Source organism: Crocuta crocuta, unplaced genomic scaffold (genome assembly GCF_008692635.1).
Source record: "Crocuta crocuta isolate KB4526 unplaced genomic scaffold, BGI_CrCroc_1.0 scaffold70, whole genome shotgun sequence".
Classification (NCBI taxonomy): Eukaryota; Metazoa; Chordata; class Mammalia; order Carnivora; family Hyaenidae; genus Crocuta; species Crocuta crocuta.
The window spans coordinates 6,583,196-6,600,988 of record NW_027528417.1 but is presented as its reverse complement, the minus strand read 5'-3'; the positions used below and the strand labels follow the sequence as shown (position 1 = coordinate 6,600,988).

Sequence of the window (17,793 nt, the reverse complement as noted above, 5' to 3'; positions counted from 1 at the left end):
CACAATCTGGGACATGAACTCATGACTCCAAGAGTGGGAGCCACATGTTCTACCAACTGAGCTGGCCATCCCTGTATTCCTTTTAATATGTTGCTGGATACGGTCTGCTGACATTTTATTGAAGATCTTTTCACCTACATTCATGGTTTCTAGTTTGCTTTCTAGGAGTATCTCTGTCTGGTTTTGGTTTCAGGGTAATACCGGCCATGTAGAAATAACATGGAAATGTCACCTTTTCTTTAGCTTTCTGGAAGTGTTGGTATAGAATGGGTATTACTTCTTTCTTGAATGTTTGGTATGTTGACCAGTAAAGCCATTTGGGCCTGGAGTTTCCTTTGTCAGAAGGCCACTAACCATAAATTCATTTCATCTGATGGACAATTTGCTATTTAGGTAATCCCTTTCTTTTTAAGTGAGCCTTGCTATGCTTTCTTCTCTCTGATATTTTGTTCTATGAGTTCTAGTTGCTTTGGATTTCTGAGACTTTTTATTCATAATAAATCTGCTGGTGTCCACTTCAGTTGCCCTCTCTATGCTTAGGCCTGGAAACCTCTCAGTCTCTAACCTGTCACAAGAGTAGAGCTCACCTCACTTGTTTTCCATCCTTTAGGTATCCCTTTCCTGCTTTGGCTGGTGTCTCATATCTTAAAAACCATTGTTTAATGTATTTGTCTCCTGGTTTGTTATTATAGGCAGTTGGGTATATCCTTTCCCTGTTATTCTAGGGAAGATGGGGGGATTTTTATACCTTCAGTCTTTGTGTGTGGGGGGGCACCAAAAATACCCCACAAACAGTATGAGATTTACAATTATCCAAGAAATAAACCACCTTGAAAATATTGCTGATAAACAGTCTCCAGCTATTTGAACAATGAAGCAAAATTAGCTCAAAAAAGAAGAAATGTTAAAGTGGATAGAAATAGAAATCTGAACACCTATGCTTATCTCACCAACTACCCACAATCTATAAAAATAGAGAAAGGAATAAATATATCTTAAAATTGGGGGAGAAAAGAAAGAGACACTGTTAATGGAAAAGAAATCTTATGCAATTACTGGATGTTAGAAAGCAGATGGGACTGAATCGAAATATTACCTATTACCTATTACCCAGAACATACATAGGAGAAAACTAACCAGAAGGTAGGAACAGGTGCAGAAGATCTATAAACTCAAGAGTGAGGTGAAAAACTGATAGACGCCTTGCGGCATTTCCCAGGCTAACTGAAGATTAACATTTAGAACAGGCAGACCAATCCGTCTCCCTGCCTCATCCATTTTGCTCTGCTTTATTCCAGCATACTAAGTCAAGAACTGCACTGTAAAGAGGATGACCTATCTGAGGTAATCTCTACTATGGGGTCAGGGCCTAGGAAGAAGCATTATGGAATTTGAGGAAACCATAGGACACAGACAGGGGAAGCCAGTTGAAGAAACAGATACATACAAATGCAGAGGAAATCCATGCCAGCTGCCTATAATAATCTGCCTGATCTTTCATTCATAAAATAGAAAGCCAAAGACTGTTAGACATTTGGGGAAGCCTAACAGCAAGAAGCAGAAACAACAAGATAAATAAACAGCCGAGCACAGAAGGACCAAAGTTGATAGGAAGTGTTACATTGAATTGTGTCCCCCCACAAAAATAATATGTTGAAGTCCTAACTCTTGGTTCCGAGAATTTTACCTTATTTGGAAATAGTGTTCCTGATGTAATTAGTTAAGATAAGGTCATTCTCAAGTAGACTGGGCCCCTAGTCCAATATGACTGGTGTCCTTATAAGAAGACAACTATGTGAAGATAAACACGCTGGGAGAATGTCACATGATAACAGAGGCAGAGATTGGAATTATGTAACTACATGTGAAGGAATACCAACGATTGCCAGAAGGTACAAAGAAGCAAGGGCAGATTCTACTATGGGTTTCAGAGTGAGCATGCTCTGACCTTTGCTTGCAGACTTCTAGCCTCCAGAACTGTGAGACAACAAATTTCCATTCTTTGAGCCACCTGTTTGTGGTACGTTGTTATGGTCCCTTAGGAAACTACTACTGGGAACTGAAGTTTTCTTTTACTCCCATAAAATGAATGTTCAAGTAACACACAGAAAAGGTTTTAAAAAGGAAGAAATCAGAATAACAAGAAACAAGAAATATATAGAAGACAAATAATAAAATCGCATATTACATACACTTAAACCCTAATATCTTAATATTTACTTTAAATACAAATGATCTAAATGCACCAATTAAAAGACAAAGGAAGATAAAATACATAGCAAAACATGATCCCACAATGTGTTGTCTATAAAAAACTCACTTCAAATATAATATAGGCAGGTTAAAAGTAATAGTTTCAAAAGTATGTACCATGCAAATATTAATTTTAAAAAAACAGGACTGGCTGCCTTAATATCAGATAAATTAGACTTCTGAGTAAGAAAAATTACTAGAAGGGCATCTGGGTGGCTCAGCTGGTTAAGCATCTGACTCATGATTTTGGTCTAGGTCATGATCTCATGGCTGTGGTATCAAGCCCCGCATCAGGCTCCATGCTGAAATGGAGCCTGATAGGATTCTCTTTCTTCCTGTCTCTCTCTCTCTACCTCTCCCCCATTTGAGCTCTCTCTCTCTCTCAAAATAAATAAATAAGTAAACATTAAAAAAGAAAAATTACTAGAGACAGGGATATTGCATAATGATAAAAAGGACAGTCTCTTTGGGGTGACAGCCGTTTTAAATGTGCATACAATAGGACCTCAAAATACATGATACAAAAAAATAATAGAGCTTGAGATAATAAAATAAGATTCAAAACTGTAGTGGATTTCAAAGTTCTAGTCTTCAGCAATTGATAGAGGAACTAGACAGGAAATCATGAAGAATACAGAAAAATTGAACAACACAATCAACCAACAGGATATGATTGACAAATATGGAACATGGTACCAAACAACAGCAAAATATATTTTTTTCAAGCACCCATGGTACACTCGCAGACCTTGGGCCATAAAATAAACCTCAACAAATGTAAAATAAATTGAGCTAATACAGAATGAGTTCTCTGACCACAATGAAATCAAACTAGAAGCCCATAATTAAAAGACCATAGGAAAATTTCCAAAACTTAAAAATAAAACACACTTTATATTTTTAATAGTTTATTGTCAAGTTGGTTTCTGTATAACACCCAGTGCTCATCCCCACAAGTGCCTTCCTCCATGCCCATCGCCCCCTTCCCCTCCCCCCCCATAACCATCAGTCCTCAGTTCTCAGCATTCAAGAGTCTCTCACAGTTTGTCTCCCTCCCTCTCCCCCGCTATTTCTCCCTTCTTCTCCCCCATGGTCCTCTGTTAAGTTCCTCCTAATCCTCCTATACGTGCAAACATATGGTAGCTGCCCTTCTCTGCCTGACTTATTTCCCTCAACATAACACCCTCAAGTTCCATCCATGTTGCTACACATGGTCAGATTTCATTGTTTCTCATTGCCATGTAGTATTCCATGGTATAGATAAACCACATCTTCTTGATCCATTCGTCCGTTGATGGACACTTAGGCTCTTTCCATGTTTTAGCTATTGTTGAGAGTGCTGCTATGAACATTGGGGTCCATGTGCCCCTGTGCATCAGCACTCCTGTGTCCCTTGAGTAAATTCCTAGCAGTGCTATTGCTGGGTCAAAGGGGAGTTCTACTGTTAATTTTTTGAGGAACCTCCACACTGTTTTCCAGAGGGGCTGCACCTGTTTACATTCCCACCAACAGTGTGGGAAGGTGCCTGTTTCTCCACATCCTCACCAGGATCTAGAGTCCTCTGATTTGCACATTTTAGCCACTCTGGCCAGCGTGAGGTGGTATCTCAGTATCGTTTTGATTTGTATTTCCCTGATGAGGAAGGATGTTGAGCATTGTTTCATGTGTCTGTTGGCCATCTGGATGTCTTCTTTGGAGAAGTGTCTGTTCATATCTTTTGCCCATTTCTTCACTGGGTTGTTTGTTTTTTGGGCGTGGAGTTTGGTGAGTTCCTTACAGATTTTGGATGCTAACCCTTTATCTGATATGTCATTTGCAACTATCTTTTCCCATTCCGTTGGTTTCCTGTTAGTTTTATGGATTGTTTCCTTTGCTGTGCAGAAGCTTTTGATCTTGATGAGGTCCCAATAGTTCATTTTTGCTCTTGATTTCCTTGCTTTTGGGGATATGTCAAGTAAGAAATTGCTGCGGTGGAGGTCAAGGAGGTTGTTTCCTGCTTTCTCCTCTACGGTTTTGATCGTTTCCTGTATCATGTTCAGGTCCTTTATCCATTTTGAGTTTATTTTTGTGTACAGTGTGAGAAAATGATCCAGTTTCATTCTTCTGCATGTTGCTGTCCAGTTCTCCCAGCACCATCTGGTAAAGAGGCTGTCTTTTTTCCATTGGATACTCTTTCCTGCTTTGTCAGAGATTAGTTGGCTGTACACTTTTGGGTCCAATTCTGAGTATTCTATTCCATTGGTCTATGTGTCTGTTTTTGTGCCAATACCATACTGTCTTGATGACGACAGCTTTGTAGTAGAGGCTAAAGTCTAGGATGGTGATGCCTCCCGTTTTGGTTTTCTTCTTCAGTATTACTTTGGCTATTCGGGGTCTTTTGTGGTTCCATACAAATGAAACTGACAAAAATTTTAAAAAGACAAAATTACCAATATGAGAAATGAAACAGGAAATGTAGTATAGATCCAAAGTCATTAAAAGGATAATAGCAGGATATTCTGAATAATTTTATGCTCATAAATTCAGTAACTAGAAGAAATGGACAAATTATTTAAAAAGTACTGAAACTTAACTAAGATAAACATCTTAGTAGTCCTGTTATCACTAAAGAAGTTGAATTTGTAATTTAAAACTTTTTTTAAAAAAGTTGATGGCCTAGATGATTTCACTGGAGAATTCTGTCAAACATTTAAATGATTTTTAATACCAATTTTAAGAGGAATTTTATGAAGATTGTATTACCCTGAAAAAAAAAACTAGAAAAACAAAGCAAAACCATAAAAACAAAAGACCCAAACCTACATTATCTCTTTTAAACTTAGATATAAACATTTTCAACAAAATATTAGCAAACTGGATGCACCAATGTATAAAAAGTATTAACACTGTGACCAAGCAGGATTTATTACATTTATAAAGCTTTTTCAGTGTTCAAAAATCAACGTATTCTACCATATAAACAAGCTAAAGAAGAAATACCACATGATTATATCAATTATTATAGAAATGATATTTGACAAAATCCAGCACCCATGATAAAAGTTCTCATCAAACTAGAATTAGAGGAGAACCTTCCTCAACCTACAGCTAACATCCTACTTAATGGTGAAAGACTTAATCCTTTTTCCCTACGATCAAGAACAAAGAAAGGGTGTCAATCTTCTCCGTTTTTATTCAACATCATGCTGCATGTTCTAGCCAGTGTGCTAAGGCAAGAAAAAAATAAAGAAGGCATACTGTTGGGAAAGGAAGAGCTACAACTATACTATTTGCACCTGACACATGTAGAAAATTCAAAGGGATTTACAAAAACACTCTTAGAATTAATAAGTGAGTTCAGCAAGGTCGCAGGATCTACGATCACCAAACAAAACTTAGTTGTATTTCTTTACTGAGAGTGAACATGTGGAAACGTATTAAAATCACTGTTTATAATTTACAAAGAAAATTAAATACTGAGATATAAATATTACAAAACATGTATGTCCTCAGCATTACAAAATTGTGATGAAAGAAGTCAAAGAAGACATACATAAATGGAGAGATATCACATACACCTGCACTAGAAGACTCAACAGACTAAAACTGTCAATTCTCCCTAATATTTTGGATAGTTTTAAGGCAATTCCTGTTAAAATTCCAATAAAGTTGTTAATAAATAGACAAGCTTATTCTAAAATTTATATAGAAAAACATGGGGTGCCTGGGTGGTCACTGATCCAGGTTGAGTGTCCAACTCTTGGTTTTGTCTCAGGTCACGATCTCATGGTTCATGAGTTCAAGCCCCACATCGGACTCCACACTGACAGTGGGAAAGCTGCTCAGGATGCTCTCTCTTTCTCTCTCTGCCCTTCCCCTGCTTGCTCTCTCTCTCAAAATTTAAAAAAAAATAAGCAAAATGTATATAGAAAAACAATAGGCCACAGGTTAGTAAAGATAATTAGAAAAAGAATGAAGTTAGAGGAAACCCTCTACCTGGTGTTGACTTCTTATTTAGCTACAGTAACAAGACAGTGTGTTATTGGGGGAGAGATAGACACCTAAATCAATGGAACAGAATAAAGAACTCAGAAATAGGCTCACACAAATATGCCCAGTTGACTCTTTAACAAAGATTGAAAACAACTCAGCGGAGGAACAAATCTTTTAAGAATGATGCTGGAGCAATTGTATACTTGGTGGCAAAAATGAATGAATGGTTAGATGGATGGATGGAAGAGCCTCTACCTGAACCTCATACTTTATGAAAAAATTAATTTAAATGTCAATTTTAAAACTTGCAGAAGAAAATCTTCAGGACTCGGGGCTAGGCAAAGAGTTTTTAGTGTAATTGACAACAACAGCACAATCCCAGTAAATTAAAACCACCAGTTGGATGAATCAAAATTATAATATTCTTTCTGCAAATGAGTGAAGTGCATGAAAAGACAAGCTACAAACTAGGAGAAAATGTTTGCAAACCACATATCTGAAAAAAAGTTTTATCTAGAATAGTTAAACAGCTTTCAAATATCAACAATAAAACAACAAACCATCCAGTTAGCAAAGGACAAAAGACATGAACAGATGAAAAGATATTCACTATCAGTTGCCATTATAGAAATGCAAATGAAAACCACAGTGAGCTATCATCATGTACCTAGTAGAGTGGCTAAAATTAAAAATGGTGATAACACCAAATGCTAGTAGAGATGCTGAGAAACTGGATCCCTTATACATTGTTTCTAGGAATACAAAATAGTAAAATGGAACCTCCCATTCAACCCAATAATTCATTCTTGGGCATTTATCTGAGAGAAATGAAAGTTAATGTTCACATAAAAACTTATACAATGTTCTCATAGTAGTTTTACTTGGGATAGCTCCAAATTGGAAACAATTCAAATTTCCTTTAAGGAGCAAATAAACTGTGGTACATCCATATCATGGGATACAACTCAGTAATAAAAAGAAATGAACTGTTGATACAGAAACTTGGATGGATCTCAATGAAATTATGTTGAGTGAAGACAGCCATATGTACTGTCTGCTTTCATTTATGTAACTTAGTTGGAACGACAAAGTGGCAAACAGGTTAGTGGTTGCCAGGAATTAGACATGAAGGAGAGAGAAAGTTGGCTTTTGCTATAAAAAAAAATGTTTGTGATAGAACTGTTCTGTATCTTAAGGTAGTGGGTATCACCAAATCTACACATGTGATAAAATTGCATAGAACTAAATACACAAACACATGTCAAAGCTGTAAAATCTGAATAAGGTCAGTGGATTTTATCAGTGCTAATTTCCTGGTTGTGCTATTATACTTTAGTTATGAAGAGGTTTCCACTGGGAAATTGGTTGAAATATGTATGAGATCTCTCTCTTTTTCTTAAACCTGCATGTGAACCTACAAATATCTCAAAATAAAAGATTAATTAACATGCAAAAGAATGAAATTGAACCCCAGATAACACCATATACAAAATTAACTCAAAATGAATCAAAGACCTAAATGTAAAAGTTAAAACTATAACATTCTTAGAAGAAAAAACAAATGTAAGAGTTACAACTATAGAAATTCTTAGATGCATTTCTCAGGACATTAGAGTAAGTAACGGTTTCTTAGGTATGATACCAAAATCACAAAGAATAAAAAAAAGTAGATAAATTTGGATTCATCAAAATAAAAATATATATACATTTTGTGCTTCAAATGATACGATCAAGAAGATGAAAAGGCAACCTGCAGAATAGGAAAAAGTTTTTTTAATCTACTAATTTATATACACTTAGTATCTATCATAAAATAGCAGATGACCCATGTCAAAAATGGGAAAAGGATCTCCAAAGAAGATGTACAAATGGCCAATAAGCACATGAAAAGATGCTCCACATCATTAGTCATCATGGAAGTACAAGTGAAAACCACAGTGAGTTACCACTTACACCTGCTAGGCTGTAATTAAAACTACAGATAATAATAAGTGTTGGTGAGGATGTGGAGAAATGGGAACACTCCTGCATTGGTGATGCTAATGGCAGCTTCAGAAAACAGACTGGTAGTTCCTTAAAAGGTTTAAACACAGAGTTCTCATATGACCCTGCAGTCACTTCTAGGTACACACCCAAGAGAAATGAAAACCTATGTCTGCATAAAAACTTACACACAAATTTTCACAACAGTATTCTTCATAAGAGCCAGAAAGTGAAAACAACTCATATCCATCAACTGATGAATGGATAAACACAATGTGGTATATCCATACAACAGGGTATTATTAGGCAATAAAGAGAAATGAAATTCTGATACATGCTACAGCAGGGATGAAGCTTGAAAACGTTACGCTGGGTGAGAGAAACCAGTCACAAAGGATCATATTCTGTGTGATTTTATGTGTCTAAAATGTTCAGAAGAGATAAATCCAGAGAGACAGGAAGCAGATTAGCCCTGGGCAGGGGCTGGCAGTGGGGAGGAGGAGACAATGCAGGGTGACTTCTACATCGTATGGGGTTTCTTTTGTGGATGATGAAAAAATTCTAAAATTGATTATGATGATGGTTGCACAACTGAGTATACTAAAAATCTCTGAGCTATACATGTTAAATGAGTGAACTGCATGGCACTGGAATTAGATCTCAAGTTCTTACAAATAAAATAAAACTTTAAAAATGAAAAGATTATAATTCTTTGGAGTATTATTGTTATTTTGTACTATGCCTTTTAATGCATAACAGAAACAATGCTTTCTTGTCCCACCTGTTCAGTCAATAATTCAGACACGGACAAGTTCAGAATGTTCCTAAATATCTTCTAGGAAGTAGATTTTTCCTAAACAAGTTGATAACAAACAAGAATATATGGGCAGTGCTTGTGAAAATTCAAGCTGTTTCCATTTCTATGGACACACAGACCTGTCTGTGTATATTCACATATTAGGAATGCATATAAAATATGTGTTGGTCTTCTGCTTGTTACAGGCTATCTTTACTATGGTTTAATGAGAGGGCTCTGAGACTTCTGATTTTGTGCTATTAGCCTTGAGTTACTATATGCATTTTGAAAAAGTTACTGAAAAAAAAAAAAACATTTAGTCAATCTTTATACTCACTTAGACTGATTCTCTCAATCAGTTCTCCCAATGAAGCCAAAATATCCTGTGTTTCTTGAGGAATACCACTTACTTTGATTAACTGGCATGTCCTCTTGGTTAATTTGCAGCTTCCAAACGAGGATCCTGAGATTTTTGAAGTTTCATCCAAGTGTCTGTCTATACTGGTTCAGCTATATGGAGGGGAAAACCCGGACAGCCTGTCCCCTGAAAATGCAGAGAACTTTGCTGATTTACTGACATCTAAGGAGGACCCAAAAGAGCAGAAGCTTCTGTTGAAGATTCTCCGAAGAATGGTGAGTCCACACAGATCCTGGGGCCAGGGTGGGTGGCTGCAGTGACATCCGATGGGAGACGGTAGTCATTTTCTTGGACCTAATTTCAGTAAAAGAATTCCCACTTACCATGCTCTGCGGTCACCTCTTGTTAACATTGGTCACATTTTGCCTGTCTGTCTGCATATACAAATATATTGTTGTCTGAGCTATTGAAGAATGAGTTAGAGACATCGTGCCTTCTCACCCCTTAAGGCATTAACTATACATTTTCTAACAAAATGAATGTTCTTTTAACCACAGTAATCAAAACCAAGAAATCCTTGTCCTTACTTCTGTGGCAGCCATTTTTCTCTCTTCTAAGACTTTTATGGTTTCAGGTCTCACATTTAGGTCTTTAATCCGTTTTGAGTTTATTTTTGTGTGTGGTGTAAGAAAGTAGTCCAGTTGCATTCCTTTGCATGTAGCTGCCCAGTTTTCTGAGCACCATGCACTGAAGAAACCATCTTTTCCTATGTCGTATGTTGTGGGTTAGCTGACCACGTAAGTGTGGGTTTCTTTCTGGGCACTCCGTTGTGCACTTTCCCTCTTAGCATGATATTCCAGGTTCATGTTCTGCCTTTCTGCTGCAGCCGTGCTGGGGTCAGCCTTTCCTCTGAGTAACCGTGGAAACTTTACCTGGAGTTTTCTGGCTTTTCATTTAGAAAGTGAGATATGAAAATGTTCTGGGTTGGAATTATGATGACTCTTTTCCTAACAAGAAAAACAGCCTGAACAGCCCTAAGAGTACCCAAGTTTCACTGTTTCACTGTCTTCATGGAGGAAACCCCTATACGTCGCTCTCACCCTGATGTCTCTGATTTACCTTTTCAAGAATGCCCACAATGTTTCAGGCCAGCCATTCATGGTGCATGTTTTAAAACCTCCTAAAGCTTTCTAAATCACCCTTGCTGGGTTCAAGTTGCGCAAAACACACTCATGGATTCTGGGGCCCGTTCAGCTTAGCTGGGGCCTGGAACTTGCCTATCCTGAAACTCAGTTCTATTGAAACTGAGTTCAGTATATTCAGAGAGAAATGGCAGAAGATTACTCAGAATGGTATGATCCCTAGCACCCACTCAGGGACTGATTTAGTCCTTCCTCCTGTCCGCCCTGCTGCTGCCTGTCCTTACCTCTGTGGCAGCCATTTTTCTGACTGCTGGCGTACTTTCTGTTCTCATCTGCATATTACCAGGGTAGTGATATGGTCTTGTTCACCATTGTATCTTCATCATGTTACAGTGTCTGACCCATAAGGGGTTCTCAGCAGACGTTAATAGTTCTGTGCTAATCCCTGTGTTAAGAACTTTCCGTGCATTGTTTAGTTTAACAGAAGCCCTAGAGGTCAGCTCCAGGGATCACTCCCGTTTTGCAGGTTAAAAACTAAGACTCAGAGAACTTGAGTAATAATGTCCCCACGGCCACCAACTAGGAGATGGTAGAGCTGATATCAGCCCAAGTTGGATTGCTCCTCGCCCGTGCCCTTTCCCAGCCTCCCTCCTGCAGCTCTGCCCGGTACTGGCATGGACTGTGTGGGCGGGCATCAAGTTGACTCTGACCAACTTTTGATCTAGAAAGCACCTGAGAGATTTATATTTCCATTCATGGAAAAATAAGTAATTGAATTCTTCCTATGCGCAGGCAGGGCACTGAGGATACTCAAATAGTAAAACATGATCTCCCTGCTCCCTATTCTCAAGGGTCTTTAACTGGAGAGAGAGAAAAACACCCAGCTTCATTGCAATGCAGTCTGTGCCTCAGTGGAGAGGGCAGCCACGTTCCACAGAGACAGTCCCTTTAGGATGAAGTTGACAAGGACATGACATTTGAGCTGAATGTAGAGGACTGTGTTGGTTGTCCACACAAGGAAAGAAAGAAGCCCATGTGGAGCCACAGAGTCTGAAATGTACGAGGTTAGAATGGGAGGCATAAGAAAAGACCAGCCAGGAAAGACCAGACAGTTCCAGGAGAGATTTTAGTAGCCTTTGGAGTTTGGACACTACTTTTTGGAATTCGGAAATTCTGTCCTCTGAAACAAAAGGGCAGTGGAAGCATCTAACTGAATTCCAGTGATCTGTACTGGGAAATAAAGCTTTATCATGATAGCTGGCATGTAATAGGTATTTGATAAGCATCCAATGAGCTGAGTAACATGTGTCTATAAAATCTCTGCTTGTTCGCTTTTGCTGTTCAGGGTGTATGGTGAGCTCATTTTAGTGCTTTTTAGGTGCGCGGGTCAGACTGAGAGGGACCTCAAAAGGTATTTAGTTAGCCCAAAGCCTGATGTTCGTCTCCTCCACGGCATCCCTGCCATGTTTCTGAGGAGTGGATAAGGTTGTATAGGCGGATGTGTAGAGGACAGGATCTCAACAGGATTGTAAGCAAAGATTTCCTGTGGCTTCACAGAGGCCGGTCTCTCAGGCTCACCTCACCTCACAGTACCGAAGGAACCAGATTTGATAGAGAAGCGTGGATCATTCTCGGGTTATTGCCCAGTGTTAGCATTTGGATCGAAGATGCTTGACTGGTGCAGCCTCCTGACTGTCAGAAGTTCGGAGGGGAAAGGAGCTCCCAAAGACCTTCCTCAAAGGATAATCACTCCCTCTTGGAACACTTCCCTGTGCTGTGGGGCTGTCACTCTGTAAGCCCTGATAGAGGCGTACCCTCCTTTCCCAAGTGAGCTTGCTGGATTCTTCCGGAGAGGGTGACCACCAAAATGCATGTGGCCCTGTCATTCACAAGGCCAGGCAACGAGCATGTCAGCCACAGGTAAACCACGGTCTTCAGAGAGCTGTCCCGGGGAATCATGTGGCAGATCCCTCCGTGCAATTCCCACAAAAGGACTGACTTCTTGAAATATCTATTTATAGTCCCAAGCTGGTGGCAATTACTTTCTAAAACCACAATTTCCAATAACCGATTCAAGATATGGAATGTTTAATTCGTGCTAATGAAGTTGGGGTATGTTCTGCCCCTGGGGTACTCTTCCTTATTTAGGCTGTATTTAGAACATCCGGAAGATGTTGAATAAACCCAAGGATTTAATTATCTATTGCAATTTACCAGAAAGCAGGGAGGTTTTATAACTATACTTGGTGCTCTCACTTTAAAAATATGATGGACTCCTTCAGGCCACTCCGATGTTTCCCTGTCTCTTAAACCTGATGTCAATGGGAGTTTTCCCAGGCTAATGATTATAGATTAGCAACTTGTCTCTTAATTAAAGTGAGTTTATTTCAACACCCAGAATATTGACTACATATAAACTGCCACAGACTTGTTCTATAAAACCGGCTTAAGCATAGACTGTTGACTACTTTATGAAAGCAGAGAGGGGATCCATGGGAGGGTGGTTGAGGCCTGCCTGATGTGTCTAACTCCTGTCACCTGGCCACCTGTCTACCTGGCATAGCAGAGGTGACAACCTTGAGATCAAGAGTTGCGTGCTCTTCCAACTGAGCCAGGCGCCCCTTAGTCTCTTTTTTTCTAGAAGAGTCTTTTGGTTTTTGTTTTTTTCCCCTATGAAATTGACTTTTTTAAGTGTTCGAGTCTGTTGACTGGTAGAACATCCAACATTCTGGAACCTGTGAGTTTCTTCATGACATTTTTTGGTTGGAATATCTCCCTGGCAATGGTCCCTTATGATGTGCCCTGTAAGAAGTATGTGATGCCGGGCTGCCCATTCTGGGGCTGAGTTTGACTGCCTGCTGAAGGGCTGTCTGCCACATCTCTCCATCTTGCAGCTATGTTTCCCATTGCAATTACAAAGCAGTCCTCAGAGAGATACGCTGGCGCTGTGTGAATATCTGTATTCCTCACAACTGTTTAAACCAAAGACTAAAAACTATATAAATGGGATAATGTTCATAGAGCAAAAGAAATAGGTATTTATAAGCATGAGAGAGGGAACATTTGAAGCATGGGAAGGACTGACCTGTTGTCCTTGGCAACAGATAGAACATCCCTCAAAATGAGGGAAGACCTGCTCAAAATGCTACTTCCTTCACAATATTAATCCCCGGGCAATGCACCCTGTATAAACGGTAAATAAAAAGCTAAGAGCCTTTAGAATTGCTCTATATTCTACCTCCTCTAACAACCAAGGAGGAAAAACTAAGGAAAAAGAAACAAAAAAAGGAAGCAGCTTACTCTGAGTGATCACTTATTAATTCAAACCTGGAATATTCCCATTTATAGGGACTTATTATCTGGTTCAAATTATAGTGATTATGACTCACTCTGGCGTTTTCCTGATTTTCAGTGATCTTTCTGACCATCATCAACCCCACTGTGCAGCTGTTGCCATGTGCAAAATGCTGCCGATCTTGGTTATGTGGGATTTCCTTAATGACATGCTTTTAACGAAACCATCTCAAAATAACGAGCACTCAAAGTATGTTAAGTATTAGGATGGACATGTTTGAAAAATACTTCCTTGTGGATGTGGACAGCAAAGAAAATTGTTCTGGACCCTTCCCTTATGAACACCTACATTAATATTTCTAATTTTTTGATTTTTAAAATATTTTACGTATAATTTTTCTTTATATGATCTGTATTAATTTTAAGAAATTAATTGTATCCATTGAAGGAAACAATAGTTATTAATATCTACATTATAGTCAGAGGAGTATTAGTAATACCCAGTTCATGCTTGAACATATTCATAGGAATATGTTTCTTTCCTTAAAAAAAAAGATGGTTTTCAAGGTGATTCACTGTATATAAGAAAGAAACAGAGGGACGTCTGAGTGGCTTAAGTGTTGAGTTGGTTAAGTGTTCAACTCCTGGTTTCAGTTCAGGTCATGATCTCCTGGTTTGTGAGTTTAAACCCCATATCAGGCACCGTGCTGACAGTGTGAAGCCTGCTTAGGATTCTCTCTGTCTCTCTCCCTCTGCCGCTCCCCGACTCATTCTGTGTCTCTGTCTCAAATAAATAAACTTAAAAAACAAACAAACAAAAAAACCAGAATTTGGTTTCAGGTTTTCAGTTTTAAAATAATCATAGAAAAAGCTAAAGATTAAAAACATGTTTTTTAGCTGATATTTTAAATATCTGGGAGATTATTTTAAATTGTAGCTTTTAGATAACTTGAGTTTAAAGGTACATTATGACCTTTTTTTTTTCTTTCTTTCTTTTTTTTTTTTTTTGTAAGTAATTGATCAACAGAAATACTGGGCCAAGTTTAGGCCTATTATTTTGTAACACAGGAATTCCTTTTTGTTCCAGAATAAGTGATACTGGAAAAATAACCACTTAAAGTAAATTCAGGTAAACGAGTCACCTAACAATTGTGGTAAATAATGATAGGATGTGTGATTGGGATTGACCTCAGACAAATAAAACTAAAATTTATTAAAGTGAATTGATTATGTCTTTTGACAATGTTATAAAGGCATTCTTATAGTTACTAGCTAGTATTTTGCAACACTACGGAGGAAAGTTCTTCACTAAGAGTAACCAGTCAAGTAGATATTAAGTAGATATTATGTGCCTACTCTATGGCAGACGGAGTTCTAAAGGCTTGAGGATGCAGCAGGGAGCAGCACAGACAAAAATTCCCACTCTGCTGGAGCTTCCTGGGAGAAGGAGATGATAACCGAGTAGCTATAAATACAGCTATCTTATATTTTAGGTAGTAAAACACTACCTAAGGAAATAAGTAGATAAGAAATAAGTAATAAGAAATAAGTAAAGAAATAAGTAGAATAGGACATTTGCAATTTGAGTCGATGTAAGCAGGGAAGAGCTTCCTGAGATGACATCTGAGTGAAGAGGAGACATGTAAGATGTGAGGGGGATAACGGGGAGGGGGTGTGGTGGGGGGAGGGAGTCCTTGAGGCCCCTTAAGCCTTTGTGGAGACTGGCCTTTATCCTGAGGGTTTTGAGCAGGCAGCCAGGATGGCCCAGTTGTTGCGTTGAGAATAGTTACAATGATCGGAGGTAAGAGGTGTCAGGAGATTACTGCAGTCCAGGGGAGTTCTGATCATGGCTTGCATGATATTTTAGACAAATTATATTTATATTTTAGACAGTTCTTGAAAGTAGAACCAAGAGTGTTTGCCAAGAGATTGGATATAGGCCAAGACAAAGAGAGTAGTCAAAGATGATTCCAGTTTTGGTCTATGCCAGGCTCTAGATGGCCAGAACTCTAGGGGAGCTGTTTTGGGGGTAGAGGGGAACTCAAGAGCTCAGTTTTGGATATGTTATATGTGAGCTGCCTGTCAGACATCCAAGTGGGATTGTCTAGTTGGCTCTTGGATCTATAGGTCTGGAATTCCAAGTAAGAGAGATCTAGACTGGAGAGAAGAATGGTGGGAGGCAGTGACCAGAATGTGCGATGTTTGCATGTGGATTCTGGAAGGTCACAGTTAACAGTAATGACCAGGTCTAGAGTAAAACCACAGTAGTGAGTGTCTGAAGGGTGAAGGGGTCCAAGGTCATTGGACAGAAAGCCTAAGAACTGAGTAGTACTAGAAGGATCCTCTCTTTGGACATTGACATTGCCAAGTGCTGTGACGGGAATGATGTTGAGGACAAGGACAGTGAGCTGGGGACCAAGTGATCTATAGTAATTGCAACAGGGAAGAGTAGCCAACGGTATTCTCTGGTGACATTGGATTTAAAGCTGGAGAAGGGGGGAAGGGAGGCGGGATGGAGAATGGCAACCAAGGAGCCACCCCCAGGCCCAGTGGTTCAAGGGATGTAAGAGACCCCTTCAGGGGAGGCAGCATTCTGAGGGAAAAGCCTAGTTTTAGTTAGAGCAACAAAGTGAAAAGAATATTTTGGGAAGAGATTGAAGATACAAGAGATTTTGCTGTTGACTCTCCGAAGGGCACAGTGCACAAAGTTCAAGAGGAGGAGTGAGCCGGGAGCCCAAGAAAAGTCTGTACAGAGCCTTTGGGGTATGATAGTCCAGGGGAAGGGGAAGACCTGGGCTTTGCCTAGTGACCAATGTAAACTAGAATGAAATGTGTGAGATTTGCCCTGACTGTTCAAGGCAGATGGGATGGATGAGGCTGTGAGGAACAGCCTGCAGAGTCCCCCTGACTACAGCCAGGACAGAGGTGACCCCACCGAGAGGGCTCCACCCATGACAGCAGAGGGCCGGTGTTGCTCTGAGTTTTCAGTTCCCACCTGAGCCCTGCCAGGGCGGCCTGTAGCCTGGCCCTTCCCTCCATCACAAGGGGCTCTACCAGTGACTTTGGACTTTTTTGTGGGCCATCTTTCACCGTAGCACACCTGAGTGATGGCACATTATAATAGACTTCACATTTAACTTTCTCAGCACCATCTTTGACTGGCTTTTTTTTTTTCCAAACTGCTTAAGGTCTTCATCAATTTTCCATTGCTATTCAAATTAGTATTCCCTTTTAAAATGCCTGTTCTGTCACCACGCCTGAAGATATGTTCTCCTTCGTCAGCTGGTGATCATCCGGTCTTTCTAGCTGTCAGTTCTTCACTCTTCGAAGGCTTTGGGTGTGATTCTTCCACCATCACTGGCAACGATGTCATGAAATCCCATATCTCTTTGCAATATTTGAATTTTCTATTTGCAATTGGTTTGTGTGTTGCAACTCTACAGACTAGGAAAAAACATTTTGCCTCACCCAGCTGAGCACTTTGGTGTGTGAGCGTGTGACGGCAAACCGCCCATCAACTTATCAGTGAACGTATTCCTGCCCCAGGGATGTGTGCTTCCCTGCTCATTCAGAGTTCCTGGGGACAGGGGTTTTGAAAGTAAATAGTCAGGGAACCAGAACCCGCTGCCACTCTGTAATGGCCCTTTTAACCTCGTAAATGTGATGATCCCACATTCAGTCATAGTTTGCATTTAAGAATTTGCCTTGAAAGTCAACCATCATAAGAAATGACCGTCCTGATCGATGTCCATGGACGTTTATTCTGGTATTTTAACATTTTGATTGGAAGGGTTGATGAGTAAGGCTGAGCAAACGACACATTCTCCTTCTACTCTTTCTCCCTAGGAACTCGGGGGATGATTGAGGAGCCTAGGTGGCCCCCAGGTGCGGTACAGAAAGACCTAGTCTTAGTCCCACACAAGCATCCCGGGGGCACCTGTGGGGTTGTTACTGAGACCTGCCGTAACCTTTTCTGTCTCGGGGGTTGGCTTTTC

The 17,793-nt window shown here is 39.6% G+C and overlaps 1 protein-coding gene across 1 annotated transcript in view; it reads left to right on the top strand.

Moving 5' to 3' along the window:
- Positions 1-17,793, top strand: part of ULK4 (unc-51 like kinase 4) — a 540,134-nt gene that overhangs the window by 413,168 nt on the left and 109,173 nt on the right. Inside the window, exon 34 of the mRNA XM_077754339.1 lies at positions 9,452-9,637. Within this exon, the coding sequence (XP_077610465.1) occupies positions 9,452-9,637 (186 nt within the window). The remainder of the gene's footprint in view (positions 1-9,451; positions 9,638-17,793) is intronic.